General features: G+C 56.3%; 3 protein-coding genes and 1 long non-coding RNA gene across 27 annotated transcripts; 1 reads left to right on the forward strand and 3 right to left on the reverse strand.

Moving 5' to 3' along the window:
* Nucleotides 1-111: 111 nt before the first annotated feature.
* Nucleotides 112-2769, reverse strand: REX1BD (required for excision 1-B domain containing). Of its 4 annotated transcripts, none has more exons than XM_086408329.1 (5): nt 2654-2769; nt 2477-2559; nt 1977-2181; nt 971-1050; nt 112-333 (listed from the first exon to the last, which is right to left on the reverse strand). In XM_086408329.1, the coding sequence occupies exons 1-5, from the start codon at nt 2753-2755 to the stop codon at nt 261-263; spliced, it is 543 nt and encodes a 180-aa protein (XP_086264455.1). In that variant the 5' UTR covers nt 2756-2769; the 3' UTR covers nt 112-260. The 4 variants fall into 4 exon arrangements, with proteins under 4 accessions (XP_086264455.1, XP_086264457.1, XP_086264454.1 ...); XM_086408331.1 differs by having other exon boundaries at nt 112-352; XM_086408328.1 differs by having other exon boundaries at nt 112-732.
* Nucleotides 2770-4369: 1600 nt separating this feature from the next.
* On the reverse strand, nt 4370-6764 carry UBA52 (ubiquitin A-52 residue ribosomal protein fusion product 1). Of its 8 annotated transcripts, none has more exons than XM_086408346.1 (5): nt 6735-6764; nt 5707-5817; nt 5340-5426; nt 4648-4750; nt 4370-4566 (listed from the first exon to the last, which is right to left on the reverse strand). In XM_086408346.1, the coding sequence occupies exons 2-5, from the start codon at nt 5807-5809 to the stop codon at nt 4473-4475; spliced, it is 387 nt and encodes a 128-aa protein (XP_086264472.1). In that variant the 5' UTR covers nt 5810-5817; nt 6735-6764; the 3' UTR covers nt 4370-4472. The 8 variants fall into 8 exon arrangements, with proteins under 8 accessions (XP_086264472.1, XP_086264471.1, XP_086264479.1 ...); XM_086408345.1 differs by having other exon boundaries at nt 5707-5820; XM_086408353.1 differs by having other exon boundaries at nt 6693-6764.
* A 72-nt stretch (nt 6765-6836) lies between these two features.
* Nucleotides 6837-10289, forward strand: LOC147368083 (uncharacterized). 2 transcript variants are annotated; one of them, XR_015166459.1, is made up of 2 exons: nt 6837-7191; nt 9516-10289. It is a non-coding gene; the product is annotated as an uncharacterized LOC147368083 (long non-coding RNA). The 2 variants fall into 2 exon arrangements; XR_015166460.1 differs by lacking the exon at nt 6837-7191 and adding an exon at nt 8838-9134.
* Nucleotides 7991-15519, reverse strand: KXD1 (KxDL motif containing 1). Of its 13 annotated transcripts, none has more exons than XR_015166458.1 (6): nt 15484-15519; nt 12807-12928; nt 11650-11802; nt 10329-10561; nt 9776-9822; nt 7991-8950 (listed from the first exon to the last, which is right to left on the reverse strand). XR_015166458.1 is itself a non-coding variant. In XM_086408336.1 (6 exons), exons 2-6 carry the CDS (start codon nt 12905-12907, stop codon nt 8914-8916), a joined length of 396 nt encoding a protein of 131 aa, XP_086264462.1. In that variant the 5' UTR covers nt 12908-12928; nt 15484-15519; the 3' UTR covers nt 7991-8913. The 13 variants fall into 13 exon arrangements, 12 of the variants coding, with proteins under 12 accessions (XP_086264462.1, XP_086264465.1, XP_086264461.1 ...); XM_086408336.1 differs by having other exon boundaries at nt 10329-10386; XM_086408339.1 differs by having other exon boundaries at nt 10329-10386; nt 15449-15519.
* Nucleotides 15520-16176: the final 657 nt, after the last annotated feature.

The following is a 16176-nucleotide window of genomic DNA, read 5'->3' on the forward strand; positions in this document are numbered from 1 at the left end:
CAGAGTTTCTAGAGTTATGGTGGGAGGGATTCTTGCACCCAGCATCCCTGACTTTGTGGGACCCCACCCCAGCACCCCAGCACACAAGAGATAGTGGAGCAGATGCAGACAGAAGATTCTTTAGGTTCTTTATTATGAGAGGTGAAGTGAACTCAAGGAGGGTCAGTGGTCCGTTGGGGTGTGACCCCAGCCAGCTGGGTGGTCAGGGCAGGGCACCATATGCCCCATTTTCCATCTCTCTTGTCCCTGCGGAGCCACCATCACTCGGCAGATTCCGCATCAAACCTGAGGTCCTGGAGAACCTCACTGATTGCTTCCATGGTTTTAATTACCCTACAAGAGTGGATGGGAACTATAAATAAAACCCAGATGGGGTGAATTAGCCGCCGCAGTGCAGCTCCAAGGGGGCTGTGGCAAGCCCCAGGCCCTCCTGCCTCCCGCCAAACCTCCAAGCAGCACTAGCAGTGGGAGGATCATTTAGGTGCCTGGGAGAAGGGGTGGTCCTGTGGGTCAGAGTGGCAGGAGGAAAGGTCATCTTGGTGAGTGTGGGCCATCAGGAAGGTGTGCAGGGCGACTGTGGCAGATGTCTAGTGGGTGTGCACATGTGTGTGTCTGAGAGGCGAAAGGCGGGAATGTGCAGGTGTGTGCCTGGTAGGGCCTGGGCAACCATGTCCAAGCTCCGAGTCGAGCCATGTGAGCAGGATCGACGGGTGTGAGGTATGCAGCTGTGTCCTGAAAATACACAGCGAGTCTGGTGTGAAACGGCAGGGCATATGCACCGGGGGAAGGTGGGTAGTGCATCTAAGGTCACCAGGTGAAGGTTCTGGTATGCACAGCCAAAGGCTTGTGTGCAGGTCCAGAGGGTTGGGGTCTGACCTTGCCAGCCCTGGGGCATGCCTGTTTGGGGCTGGGTGCCCAAGGATGCCTACGCGAATCTAGCACGGTCAGCCCACTGGGAGGCAGCACTCACTTCATCTTCAGCTGGTGTATCTGCAGGCTGTCCTCCTGCCCAGTCAGCTCTGGTGTCCCCATCAGCTGCAGCAGGGCCACCTGGTTGGGGGAATGGGCAGCGAGGAGGACGTCACGGTTGGCAGAGGCCGTGCCCTGACCTCCCACATAGGAGGGTGGGGGAAACACTGAAGCCCCCAGAAAGGCAGCACAAGGGGGAGGAGGGCAAAGCAGGCAGGAGTCTCAAGGGCAGCGGTACTTTTAACGCTGGAGGAATCTAGGATTAGGTTTAGAGGGGCTCCTGACCAGGGGGGCCGAGTGGGCGGGCCCTAGAGTCAGCGCAGTGTGGGTGTGGCCTCATGTAGGCGGGGAAGGGGAATGGGGTAAAATCTCGGCCAGGGATTGGGGGACAGGAGTGGTGCAGTTGGAGGTATAAGTAGGCGGAATCTTAGTCTCAGAGACCAGCCAGGGCGTTATAATCCCAATTTGGAAGTAGGCCAAAAACCTAGACTTGGGTTGGGTCTCTAAAAGAGGGTGGCCCGGGAATCCCAGCGGCGCGTGTGGTGTGGGCGTGGCTTCACGTGGCCTTGTATCTCGATCAGGATTGGCTGTGAAGGCAGAGTAGGCCGGGTCACAGGCCCACAACTTAGGCTGGGATCTAGGGTTACTAAGAAGGGGACTTGACCTGGAGTTTCACTGCACCCAATCTGAGGGCTGAGTAACAGATCTGGGGCACTGGGACAAGCCAGAGAGGGGAGGAGCGCTGTAGAGGTGGGGTCTGGGATGGAGCGGGCGTGTCCTGGATAAAAGTGGGGGCAGAAAGGAGGGGGCTAAGCCTGAGACTCTCAAGTGAAATCTTAATGGACGACTTAGCTGGGACATGTAGAGGGGACTGCTGGGGCGCCAGGGGCGGGGTTTGCAGGGACGGAATGTGGCCCCTCGCCCAAGGGGTGCACCGTGGGCCAAGCCCCGGGAGACACAAGCCGTAGAGTGGGCGCGGGGGAAACGGCCGGGGGGCGGGGCCTCACTGTGGTCAGGCGCGTCTCCTCCAGCTGCTGCAGGCTGCGCACGTGGCTCGCGAGCAGCGGCTGCGCTCGGGGTCCGGCTAGCTCGGCCTCCACCGCCAGCACCTCTCTCGAGGCGGCGGCGAAGACCTGGGTCACCTCGTGGACCGTGCTCCGGTAGCGCGGGAAGTCGTAGGGCGGGCCGCTGCTCAGGTACTGGCGGTGGCCTCTGCGGCAGGTGAGGGTCCTGAGGCTACGGCCCCGGCTCTCAGGCCCTGCACCCGCATCGACCGCCTGAAAGCCGCCCAAGAAGTGTCCCTCGATCCCAGAGTGTGGAGGGTAACCCGAGACGAGCGCACCCCAGCGCATAAGGAAGGGAGCGATCTGGTCTCCTCGCAAACCCCGCTCCACCTCCGACACTGAGGCGCACGGGGACCCAGTTCCTCCCTCAAGGCTCGCCCATCCCCAGAGTGGGCTGAGGGCCGAACATTGGGACCCCTCCCCTCCCATACGCCCACACTCACTCCTCCAGCCGGCGGAAGGCCTGCGCGCGCTCAGCTTGCAGCTGGTGGATGCGCTGCACCAGCTCCCGGATCGGGGCATCTTTCTACGGAGCGGGGAGCATGGCTAGGGCATGAAGCTGGTGCCCCCGGGCCTGCACCGCCCGCCCCACTCATGTTCCCGCTCGGGCTCGAGCTCACCCAGGGCCACACCAGCTCCTCGCGCTCTGGGACTCCAGTGGCGGCCGTATCACCCGGCACCGCAGAGACAGTGGACTCTGATGCGGCCTCCGCTGTGATCATGACTGCGCAGCTCTGGCCCCGCCCGGGATCAGGTTGCTCCGATGCGCCTGGCGCCCCCTGCAGGCCGGGAGGCCTCGGAACGTAGCCTGTGGTGAACAGCCAACCTGGAAGAAACCCCGGGGAACAATGGGAAGCGAATACTGGAGGGCTTCTCAGGTCTGACACCCTCTACCCACCCCACCCCGTTTATTCCTGTCCAGCGCTTGCCTTCTTAAAGTTTTTGATCTTGAATATAAGGTTCTATATACAGCAAGGTTTTGTTTCTATACAACTGTCAACACCCGACTTCACTTCCTCACATTCCATTCCCACACAATCTGGGAAGTGATATTCGTCATCAGAGGCCACAAGGCTGTGACAAGAGTGGGATCTGAACGCAGGTTCTGACACTGGAAAGCTCAAGTCGCTGGAACCCAGCCTACAGCAGATTCACTAGCAGGTCCTATGTGAACTGGTTGGAAAAAGAAAGTGAAAGTGACTCAGTCCAGTCTCTTTGTGGCCCCATGGGACTCTCCATGGAATTCTCCAGGAATACAGTCCATGGAATTCTCCAGGCCAGAATACTGGAGTGGGTACCCTTTCTGTTCTCCATGGGATGTTCCCAACCCAGGTCTCCAGCACTGCAGGTGGATTCTTTACCAGCTGAGCCACAAAGAAAGCCCAAGAATACTGGAATGAGTAGCCCACTCCTTTTCCAGGGGATCTTCCCGACCCAAATCCAACCAGGGTCTCCTGTATTGCAGGTGGATTCTTTACCAACTGAGGTATCAGGGAAGCCCTGATTGGAAGTGAGCTGAAAAAAAAGCCCCTGAGATGGGAGTCCAGGGCAGGGCAGGGAGATGGTGGTGGTAGTGTTTCATATTAAGAAAAGGCCTGAGAGCTGGATACACACAGCCTAATTTGAACTTCAGAACCTCCCTCCTCTAGTAGACCAGGTAAACCAGGAAAATGGCAGCCTGGCCACAGGGAGGAAGGGGCAGCTAACAAGAAACTCAACTACCTGAGACATGAAGTGACAGCCTTTAACTGGCACTCCAGGTCTCAGCTATTCTCAGGCATCACTCTAGGCCTGAGTTGTCACCTACATCAAGCCCCAGTCATCCCAAGACAAATATAAACACAGCCTTGCCAGGGCACTGCAACCCTCACCCAACAGACATCAGTCCTGGGTGGAGCCAGGAGAGATAGTGGTCAGGCAAAATGGAGAGAAGGTGTTATTACACTAGGGGGTATGCTCCAGCCTATCCACCCATCCACCCACACCCAAACACCTCCAGGGCCCAGACATAAGGGCTGTTAAATGTGCCTGACCAGGTCCCACCGGTCACTTGGTGAAGGTCTTTATTCTCTATTTCAGACGATAAAACCCAAACGGGTGGGCTCACTAGGTTATGTGGCAGAGGGCCAGGTCTGAGACTTCCTTGTGCTGTGGTTCTGACAACTTCAGATGTGAAGGGCAGGGACCATGGTCCAATTTACAGATAAGACAACTGGAACTCAGGACCCAGGACCCCCAAGGTCTATGAAGAGCTGAGTGACACGAAGTCCCATAGATGTCCACATCGAGAAGTCACCCCCCCCCCTCACTGGACAGACCAGCCACAGGGACACCAATTACTGCTCCAGTCAACGAAAGGGAAACTTTATTGAGGCCCAGGACCACGGGGCTTGGGCAGGAGGCCGCCCTGCGGGCAAAGGAGAAGCAGGTGGAAGAGCTTTATTTGACCTTCTTCTTGGGGCGCAGGTTGTTGGTGTGGCCGCACTTCTTCTTGCGGCAGTTGACAGCACGGGGGTGCAGGCGGGCGTAACACCTGTGCAAGGACACCAGGGAGGGTGAGGGCGCATCCGGCCCACGCCCAGGGCGGCCCCCGCCCCCGCACGTGAGCACATACTTGCGGCAGATCATCTTGTCGCAGTTGTACTTCTGAGCGAGCTGGCGGAGGGAAGGCTCGATGATGCCGCCTCGCAGACGAAGCACCAAGTGCAGGGTGGACTCTACAGGAAATGAAGGGCAGAGACACTGTCGGAGCCTAGCCTCACCACCTCAGTCCCGCGGGTGGAGGGCAGCCTCCAGGGCCCTCCAGACCACAGCTTATCAAGTATGATGGGGCTACATCAGAACCCCTTGGGTATGTGCACATGGACATGCCACCCCACAGAACCTGCACCTTGTCATGTCACCAGCCCTCACGAAATCGGAGACTAATATAAATATACACCAACAGTGGTATCCACCTCGGTTTCCCCACAGGCAAGGCAATTTCTGAGAGATGCAAGGATAACCTTTTATTTTGCTAGGGAAAAAGTGGTGATTTCCTTTACAATACTTGTAACATTAATACACACACACAGGCCTTAAAAGAAAAGTGACTAAGAACATGAGAAACCATGGGCATTCGGAAAACTGATGGAGACGCTTTTCAGCAATGAAAAGAGCACTTTACAGAGCAACACTCCCTAGCGCCATCTGATCCCCACCTTAAGGACCACCCTCCTCTACAGCTCCCTCCTGGTGACAGACTGTCAGCATTGCATCCTGGGTACTAGGCCTCGCTGAGGCCCTGCTAGCCACCGCACCCCGTACCTTTCTGGATATTGTAATCTGACAGAGTGCGGCCGTCCTCCAGCTGTTTGCCCGCGAAGATCAGCCGCTGCTGGTCAGGTGGGATGCCTAAGGAGAGAGGACCTCCATTACAGAGGCTCTTGCAAGCACACTGCTGGCAGCTCCCGCCGTGCCCCACCCACCGCCACCACAAGGCTGTGCCAGGATTACCCCAATCTGTCAAAAGGGAAACTGAGGTGGGAAGGGCAAGCTGCCTTCCCAAGATGACACTGGGGAACACTGGCATGGCTGAGATCTGTTGAAGCCCAGCACCCATTGCACACAGGACAGCAGAAACCCAGGGCTGAGGTTCCTACTGGGTGCAGCACTCAGACTCAGCCCAACTCACCCTCCTTGTCTTGGATTTTGGCTTTGACATTCTCAATGGTGTCACTGGGCTCGACCTCAAGGGTGATGGTCTTGCCCGTCAGGGTCTTCACAAAGATCTGCATCTCTGCGCCTGCTGGGGAGACAGGGTTAGCATGGATGGGGGGAGTGGTGATTGCTAAAGGTCTGAGCAGCCCCAGCTCACAGGCTGACCAGGTTTAGTCCAAGCCAGCCCCATGCATGCCTCGACCTCAACGGCAGGCCCACCTCACTGCCTGGTTCCTTCTGCCCATCTGAGCCTGCATCTTCAACTTTAGGGCACCACCCTGCCAAGCATATTTTCTCCAAGCGTGGTCTGAAGGTCCCACCCTTCCTCTCCTCACCAGCCCCTGCTCTTCCTGCAGCCTGGGTGGGAATCTCATCTTAGTAGCATCCCAACACGCACACCTTCCTCCCTACAATCCCTTTTCCTCTCCAATACCAAGCTCAGACACCCATAACTCCGGCTTCCTTCTGGGTTACACCCGAATGCTCAGACCACACTTCCTGCGTTTTATCCAATCCATAAATAACAACTGCTAACCACGTGCCTGGTACGTGTTTACAGAGGTATCGTTTTCATTTTCCAAGAAAACAGTTGCTACTACCAGACTCTCTTTACAGACTTAGAAAAAGGCGACAGAAACCCAGCTGAGGGGCTTCATATTTTCGAAGGGACTGGCACGGTTTCCGCCACGAGAAAAATTGACAGTTAATACCCCTCCGCATTAAATTGGATCATACCCGAAGGACACACGCTCTCCCCAAGGCCTCCTCAGATAGCTGGGGCCGGCAGAGCGGGCAAGCTCCCCTTCCAAATGCCGATTTCCCTCGCGGGGCCCAGTTCGGGACCGGAACCCGGCCCAACGTGCCTTGCTAAACCACCCCGCAGAACCTGGCCCGCCTACACGGACTTCAGGCCGCCGCCTCCGTTCCCTGGGCCCCCATAGTCCCCCGCACCCTACAAACCAATCCGGCCCAGCGCCAACCCGCAAGGCCTCCACCACCAACCTGCTCTGCCGCCTGGTTGAAGAGAAAGAGGGCGGCGGAACCGGAAACCGCCGATTCGCCGCCGAAAGCGCCTGCGCACCGAGCACGCTGCGTGCTTGCGTCACAATCCGCGCCGTGCGTCGTGCCCCGCCCCGCCCCCATGGTGGGTGCTGGCGAACGAAGTCGCGGCGCCTGAGTGGGACCTTGGCCCGCTAGCTTCCGGCTGTGAGCCCCACCCATCGGGTCACGTAGTAAGACTGCCGCACCTTTCCAGGTGTTACTGCCCTGTCTCCAAACCTCCTGGAAGACGGCCCGCACATAGCGGGTGCTCCGGAGATATTTAAACAGATTAGGAGAGACCTTTGTGCTGAAGGAAAGGAATTAAGCCGCAGGTCCAAAGACGCAGGAGTCGAGGCGGGAGGCGGCGCGGGGGCTAGACCCCTGGAGCCACTGGAGGCTCTCTGGCTGCTGTGCATAAGTGGGTATCAGGGCGGGTGCGTACAGGAGCACCGAGGGCAGGTGGGGTTGGTGTATTCCCTCAAGGAAATGAGGTGGGACCCAAGGTCTTGTTTCTGGGACGGAAGAAGTTAAAAAGTGCTGAGCGCTGGGAACAAGTGAGGACGAAGTTACCCGTGGATTTGGCAGCGTGCTGTGCTAAATCGCTTCAGTCGTGTCTGACTCTGTCCCTGTAGACAGTAGCCTGTCAGACCCCTGTCCATGGGATTTTCCAGGCAAGAATACTGGAGTGGATTGCCATGCTCTCCTCCAAGGAATCTTCCTGACCCAGGGATGGAACCCACGTCTGCACTGTACGGGGCTTCTTTACAGTGGAGCCGTTGCTCAGGGTACCTTCTTCATTGACCACTTCCCGGCGCCCCCTATGGACCAGGCAAATGTAGACACTCTGAGGTCTGGGAAGAGACCTTTAATAACTTAATGGAAAGTGCTTCAAAGATGAGGGGACTCTGTGACAGTGTCTGATGGGGAATGCTATCCCATCTAGCTTCCTGAGGAGCCCACTTTGGGGCTGAGATTTAGAGGAGTTATTCAAGGAAGTAAGGAAATGATGTGAGCAGTGGGAAGGCCTCTGTGGTGATAGGAAGTGGGGTCGTTGTGGCTGTCACCACTGGGGACCCCGACCCAAAGCAGCCCCACCTCCTCCTAGGCCAGTGGTGCCTGGCGCTCCACAGCCAGCCTGTCCCACGTGCAGCACCTGTCCCTGTTTTGGGATGCTGGGCCCAGGGATGGAAGGAAGTCACTGTTAGATGCACCTCCCCTTTTTAGTAACAGAGTCTCTTTATTGATAACTTCCCAACAGCATCTGTAAACATCGGGTACAAAAATATTCCACTTAACTCTGTTCTCCAACGTTGCTCGGCTTGCTCCACAAAGGCCCTAGGAGAGGCTTGTTAGGCTCTAGAGGTCTACACCTCTGGTCAGAGAAACAGGCTTGGGGCTGAGTGGATGGCTAATCTCTGTCTTGAGCCTTCTACAACTGTTTCAGAAACCTCCTTGAGATAATGATTGGAGAAAGGATTCAGTACTCTCATTGGAGGAAGGGGCAAGAAGACCAGAACCAGTAGGCGCAGGGGTGGGCTGGGTGGACTCGGATGACAGTGCTTGACTGTCTTGAGGGGGCTCTGACCAGGGGGCTGGGGCAGGGGACATCTGGCTCTGGTCTCTGGGAAGCTTGAAGTGTTGTTCAGAGTAGACCTAAGGCCTGACTCTGGAAAAGCTCCCTGTGCCCAGCCCAACTCCAGATGGACTGGTCATCCCCAGTTTGATAGAGGAATCTACAGAAAAGATGTTCTCAGTGAGGAAGGAGGAGGAATGAAAGATCCCCAGGAATTCTAAGGAGGGAGCCTTGTCCCCTCAGCAAGCCCTAAATGACAGACTAGGGTGGCAAAGCTGAGTATCTCGAGGCAGGGTTCTCCATTGCCACTTCAGACATCTGGAGAGTGACGCTGCTGCTGCCCTGAGACCCCCTCGGAGCTCCTGGGAGCAGGGCTACTCGCCCGGCATCTCCTCGTCATCTGTATGGCTGCGACCGTTGATGGCAGGGGAACCAGGCCGGATGTGGGACAGGTCCTCAAAGCCAGGGCTGAGGGAGGGTGAGACAGTGTCGGGACTGGTGTCACACGAGCCTGTGCTCTGTTCTGAGGTGGCGATGGTGGTGGTGGTGCTAGGCGGAATGGGGTCTTCATCTTCGTCCTCCAGGAGAGATGCCTCTGGGATGTCTGGGGGAAGACGACCCAAGAGTTGGCTGAGTCACTGTCATCACTGGGCACTGTGACGAGGGATTAATTGGGCCCATGACCCCTGACAGCTATCTCCACCCCACAGGACAGGACTTTGTTCATTTTACAGAGGAGGAAACTGAGGCCTTGGCAGGTGAGAGGCCTCTCTTCAAGGTGAAGTGAGGTAAGGACTCAGGTTCTCCAGAGTCTGGCCTACATGGGCCCTGGGCGGTGAGCCTGAGCCTGGCTCTGCCCTCTTGACTGTGTCACCTGGGCCTGGCCCCTCACCTGCCTGTGCCTCAGCTCCCCGCTCTATAAACTGGGGAACGATGGCATTGCCTTTGTGCCTGTGGTTTCAGCAGCCCTGTGGTGGGGAGCTTTTGGCCCATTCAGCAGACTGGGTAAAGTGAGGCTCGGCATGGATGATGCTGTGCTTCCGCTGCCAAGTCACTGCCCCTCTGGGCACAGCCCCCACCTCACAGGTGGCTACGGGTAACAGCCTGCCTCGCAGTGGGTGCATGACACTCACTGGGCTAAGGACTGTCATCCTTTTTTTTTTTTTAAGGACTATCAGCCTTGTCAGCACCCCGTTGTTATGACCTCTGCCGAAGGAGGAGATTCTGATCTCAACACCTGCTCTGCAGGTTGCCAAGAAGACCAGGCCAGACCCCTGCCCCACGTCTCTCTGGACCCATGACCCACCAGGGCCTGGGCCTGCTGTCAGCCCTTGGGGTACATTCCAGAAGCCAGCCCTGGGCTGAGGGCACTGACATCAAAGGGTGCAGAGCCCAGAAGTGGGATGCAGGAGTTCTGGGTGACACTTACGGCTGAAGGCCTCCGGGTGCTGTCTGGCCAGCTTCCCTTTCAGTGTCCTGTTGGGGAAGGGAAGGCACACAGGGCTGAGCCTGCTGAGGAGACAGGCTGGGCCTGGTGCAGGCCAGGGCCCCCCTGCTCACTGCTCCCAGGCTGGAGCGGGGCTGGGCACTCAGCCTGCCCTCCGACCCCCATTCACTGCTCCAGGCTGGAGGGGGCTGGGCGCTCAGCCTGCCCTCCGACCCCCATGATGGGTGGCAGCTACTGTTCTGCTGTCGCCCAGCTTCCACACGGCCTTAGTGCTGGGTCCGGCCCCCACCTGTAATGCCTCATGTCTGACCCTCTTCTACCAGGACCACCTTCCAGGAGGCTCCCCTTCCCCTCACCTCAACAGCCACTCCTCTGGGGACTTGTCCCAGCCTGTCTTTCCATCCTGGGGTGAGGATGTCTGTACAGAGGCCAGGAGGGCCTGCCTGTCCATGCCCCAAACACCGGCACTCATTAAACTGAAGTTCACAGAGAGGCACCTGTTGCCCTTTTTTAACTGCTGGTTTTTTCTTCGTACCTGAAGTAATGCAGTTCTGCTTGGGCTTCCCTGGTGACTCAGATGGTAAAGAACCCGCCTGCAATGCAGGAGACCTGGGTCGGGAAGATCCCTTGGAGAAGGGAATGGCTACCTACTCCAGTAACCTTGCCTGGGAAATCCCATGGACGAGGAGCCTGGCGGGCTGCAGTCCCTGGGGTCGCAGAGTCGGACATGACTGAGCAACTGAGATTTTCACTTTTTTCACTGCAATTCTGTTTACAAAGAGTTACAAAAGGACCTTCAGAACAGCCTCTCAGCCTTGACTCTGGTCAGCCAGCACCGTGCCCCAAACCGTCCCCCAGAGTATCACTGTTGCGGCGTCCCTGCCTGGGCAGACACACTCATCTCCTTCCCGAGGGACATCAGGGCTTCCCTGGTGGCTCAGACGGTAAAGAATCTACCTGCAATGTGGGAGACTCGGGTTCTATCCCTGGGTCGGGAAGACTCCCTGGAAAAGGAAATGGCAACCCACTCCAGTATTCTGGCCTGGAGAATTCCATGGACAGAGCAGCCTGGCAGGCTACAGTCCATGGTGTTGCAGAGAGTCAAACACAACTTGCTGACTAACACTTCCACCTTCACTGAGTGACCCAGATACACATCAACCTTTGGGGTTCCTGCTCTAGCCCCATCCCTGCGACACCACACGTGGGCGGTCAGCCTGGTGAGAAGCCCCAGAAAACAGGCCCTGTTATGTAGCATCTATCTGGCCTGTTGCGTGATTTCTGCGTAGAACTTGCTCCAACCTGTTGCCCTCAATCTGTGGCACCTACTCTGCCAGCAGACGTGGCTGCTCCTGAAATAGCAGAAGCGGCACGGTCGGCCAGAAATGCCACTGTAGCTGGTTCTGGGCCCAGGAGCCCAGCTGTCAACAGCAGTGTGAGCTCTGGGGGTGCGGGTGTCAAGCGTTCTGTGTGGCTGGGGACTTGGACAGTCTTTCCCTGTTCTCATGGAAACCGGCTCGAGGAGCACCCACAAACCCCGGGAATCTCATTTTTCTCTTGAAAGAAGACCTGGGTGGAGGCCAAGGCGGACAGGAGGCTAGCCTTTCACTGTCTGCTCTGGCCTACCTTTTGCAGTATGGGTCTGGTGCTATGTTGCATGTTCAAAAAGAAATAAAACTTAAGTTCAGAAACTCTAAGGTTTTCAGTCCTTCTCCAATACTAAGTGTGTGGTGAAGCCTTATGAAACAAACAAGCTGAGTCTCCCACCCTGCTATGTGGAGAGGACGGCCCTCATGGAAGAGGAGAGGAACCTGAAGCATGGAGTGGGAGGCGGAGGCTGGAGGGGGAGCACCCACCTGATCCTGCGGAAGATGCTGTCCAAGTCCCGTTTCATCTCCACCAGGGTCCTTGTGTGGTGCAGGAAGCGCTCGTTCATCTGCTGCAGGCGGGCACTTGACAGGTTGTTGAAGTTGAGCAGCATCTCGTTGGTCTTTTCAAAGCGGTCCAGCCTGACAGCAGAAAAAGGGCACCGACTCCTCTGCTCAGCCTCCAGGGCCCTGCCAACTGATCCTGCTAGGCCTTTTCCTGCTCCGTGACCTCGGTGTACATCATTCCCATGTCCTGCAGAGCTCTACCTGGTGTCTGAGACAGCTAGCAAACTCCTATTTAGCTTTCAAAACCCTCCTCAAGGGTGCCCTTCTCATGTAGCCTTCACCCTCTCCCTCAAGCAGACTCTTTGACTCTCCTGCTTCCCCAGGTTCTTTCTCTGCTCCGGTCCTGATACCCTGAGGCCAGGAAGGTTCAAGTCTGATTTTGTCTCCTGTCAGCCTGGGGGTCCCCCAGGGCCAGGTCTGAATCTGACCCTAAGACCCAGGAGGGAGATGGGCGCTGCCGAGACCAGGCAGAGCCAGCACCCTTGTCACAGGACGAGAAAGGCAAGGTATCAGGTCCCTGCTGTGCCATAAGTGGAATGAAGAACTTTTAGCTTCAAGACACAAAGATAAAGCCCCAGGAGACTGATTCCACCCCAAGATTGTGTCAGAGAGCATGCTGGAATTAGGGGGAAGTTGTGGTGGCTACAGTGCCAAGCCCCAAAGAGGGCAAAGGTCATTCCTAGAGCTTCCAAGTGACCCCGCATGCACTGCAGAGACAGCCTTGGCTCTGAGAACAGGCGCCCAACAGGAAGTGAGCCATGGCTCCCTTAAATCCCACAGCCCCTTCCTTATCCTCCCCTCAACCCAAGTCTCCCCGCCCCAGGCCTCAGGCTAGGAGCTGCTGCGGCCCCCGCCAAACTGTCCACAGCTGCAAAACTGTCCCTGGGCCCCGCTTCCTGTGCCAAGGCCTCGCCTCCAGGCCAGGAAGGAATTTACTTTGGAGCCAGCCAGAAGATTTGCTCACTTCCTTCATTTTATCACCAGTGTGGGACCAGGGTAGAGGCGGGCAGGGCAAGAATGTTGGCCAGCAAGTGGATTCCTTCCCACGCCGGGGACCCAGGGCCCCTGGCCTCACTCACATGTTCTTCTGGGCCAGGATGATGGCGCTGACATCGTCCGCATTCACCATGCTCAGGATGCGGCTACAGAAGACCCTCGAGGCCGAGTCCGGGGGGTCCATCTCTTCCTCCTCCTCCGCTGCCTGAAACAGGCAGGAAGAAAGAATTTTTGGTCTGCATCAGAAGTGGGGGAGGTGGGATGGATAAGAGGGTCTGGCTACCCCGCAAGCCACATGAAGTGGGTCATGCCACCTGAGCCTCAGCTTTGTCATCCCAGAAATTCAGAAGTGTTTTGAGAATCACTGGAGTTCATATTTATAACTTGTACCCAAGCACATCAGAATCCCATCACCCCTTCTACCTCCACATCCCCAATTCCCATGTGCCCAAAGTCACAGGCAACTTCCTCCTGCATAGATCTGCCACCCTCCTCCCACACGCCCCTGCCTTTGCACCTGCTGTCCCCACTGTGAGAACATATATGGCTGTCCCCTCATCACCCCCCCCGCAATGCCTTCTCTCCCAAAAGACCCCCCACTCTGGTCACTCTCATCACTTCACCTTTTTAAATGGTTCCACTGTCTCATCTTTTCCTGAAATTATTTTAGTTATCAGGTGACCCATTTGCCAGTCACCCCCACAGTGTCAGCTGCAGCAGAACAAAGGCATGTCTTTCTGGCTTGCTGCTTTCTCCAGAGCCAAGCCCAGAACCCATCTCACAGCAAGGGATTGCCAGAATTTAATTTGGTGAGAGCAAAACAGAAATTTTCAAACTCAGCTCTGAAGCTGGACTTCTATTAGCAACTTAAAGCCAGGCAGTGAGCCCCAGCAACCCAGATGGCTCTGCAGCTCCCAGCTTCTCTGGCACACAGATTACACCCCAGCAGGTGGGGACTTCCAAGACCATGCTAGGGCAGGAGGGGCCACAGCTTCAGCACTGGCCCTCCTGAGGAGATTCAGGAAAAACCCAGAACCCTGACATAGCTTGGCTCTGGGATCTGCACATTTAATGGCCAACAGAAAAGCCCACTTGCAACTGGTTAAGATTCATGCACAGGATCAGGAAGGGCTTTCAGAGTCCACGTCTACCCTCCTCTTTATTGAACAGCAACTCTATGCTAAACAAGACACCAATTTCAAACACCAGCAACTGCTATCATCCTTATTTATGTATGAGGAAAATGATGCTCAGAGACTGAGGTACTGGGCCATTGACACACAACCAGTAACCACGGGTCACAACTCAAATGCCCGCGGCCCATAGGATCCACAAAGGCGAGACCTGGATGTTCAGATCTACCTCTGACAAGACAGCTGCTTCTTACTGTCCCTGATTCCTGCCAGACTTCTGACTCTTTCCAGAAAAAAAGAAAAAAGAAAAAACCAAAACATGGATTTCTTGTCCCTGTGAAATCACCTCATTTACAAATGTCAACAACTAATATTTACCCCATAGAGGCCAAGAGTACATTTCTCTTTGTGCTGAATCTGGCTATTGGTTTGCAGCCCCCATGTGCCTTCTCAAGGTAAACTGTCACACCTGATGAAATATAACTCCCCCCCTCCCCTCACCCTCCAGCGCCAGTCACCATGCTTACTGAGCTCCTACTCCGTGCCAGGTATGGACACCAACACCCTCCACATTTCCAAAGAAGATCATGTATAAAGGGGACACTTGGGCTCTCAAAGGAGAGTCGTGTGCTAGTCGTGTGCAGCTAGAGCCTGGCAGGCACAGCATTTGGACCTGTGGAAAATGGTTCTGCTTCAAAGCAGGGCTCTTTCCTGTCTCTGGCTCCCAGATGTGAGGGCTGAGGGATTCAAGGCACACTCTCCCACCAGATGCCTCGTGGAGGAAGCCTTCCCCAACTGTTAGTCTGGCCTATATACAGGGTGGAAATGACCCAGCATAGGCTCTGGTCCTGCTCCAAATACATTTATGGGGAAAACACGCAGAGAGGGAGGCTGTGTGACCTTGGAAAAGTCATCTCACCTCTTAAATCTGTCATCCACAAAGTAGGAATAACAAAGAATTAGAATCTCACAACGCTGTTTGTGAGACCGAAACCAACAGTGATAAGAGGCGCTGGGTTCCGGGCAGGGAGCTTCTCCGAGGGCAGCGTGAAGAAATCTAAGGATGGCCTCCCCAGTGCTTCCAAGAGTAAGAACAAACACTTGTACAGCACTTCATTTAATCCCCAATTCCCCCTACAAGGCAGACACTACCCCTCCGAGGGCAACACAGGGGTGGGCTCCATTGCGCAAGGTCACACACCAGTGCGGGAAGGGGCCGCTACTCCACCCAGGTCTTTTAACAGAATTTAAAAGGGCTGCACAAGCTCAGCAAAACCTGCGAGTGGGGCGGGGCTCCCCAATCCTCTCATGCCCCGCCCTTGTGAAACCGGGAAACTGAGGCCCGAACAGGCCAACGCCCGGTTTTGGAGACAAGGCACAGCCTGAATACAAGTGGCCCCAACTCTCGCGTCGCGGATCCGGATCCTGCCCACAGCGCCACCCGCGCATCCACTGCGCAGACGGGGAAACTGAGGCCTGTGCGCAGGAGGGGTGCCCAGATGTTGCCAGCGGCGCGCCCCACCCCACGACAGCCCGGAGACCGCGCCCAACCCGGCCTGGATCCCCAGAGGCCCCTGCGTCCCCAGCCCCACCCAGAACTCGGCCCGGGCGTCGCTGGCAGTAGCACCTGCACATCTGGCGGCCTTGCTCGCGCTTCCGGGATGGCGCCCGCGCCGCCGTAACGTCACCACGCACCCTGCGTGCGAGCGCGCGCGTGGCGGCGACGTGCCCAGGGCCGACTTGCGTGAGTGGAGGCGTGGCAGGAAGGGGTGGGGCTTACATGTAGCTTCTATTTGCGGGCTCAACGCAACAAATAGCCAATCAAACAGTCCCTCTCGCGCCGGCGTAGTTTGCAAAAGCTGAACTCTGCGGCAGTCCAGAACCGGGAAGGGACGTAGGAATAACGTAACCTTTTCAATAAAAGGATATAATCAGCTTCCTTCTTAGGAAAACCATGCCTTTTTGTAGTCTCTAAGTTCGTATTGGAGAAGGAAATGGCAACCCACTCCAGTACTCTTGCCTGGAAAATCCCTTGGACGGAGGAGCGTTGTAGGCTACAGTCCATAGGGTCGCAAAGAGTCGGACACGACTGAGCGACTTCACTTTCACTTCAAGTTCGTGTAAACAAATTGCACATGGCGACCCCTCCCCCACCTAGCTGGTTCACTGTTCTCGCCCGTCCCTTGAATTAGCCAATCGCGCTAGCTTGTGAAACCACGCTAAACAGAGCGGGCTTCCCACTCAGTGTGCTCGCCGGTCACACATGCTGGTTGTGCATCCTTCTGCAAAAGTAAAGTTTGCCTTGCCAATCCATTTTCGG

Source organism: Bos grunniens, chromosome 7 (genome assembly GCF_055505025.1).
Source record: "Bos grunniens cultivar Pamir isolate PY7600 chromosome 7, Bosgru_T2T1.0, whole genome shotgun sequence".
Classification (NCBI taxonomy): domain Eukaryota; kingdom Metazoa; phylum Chordata; class Mammalia; order Artiodactyla; family Bovidae; genus Bos; species Bos grunniens.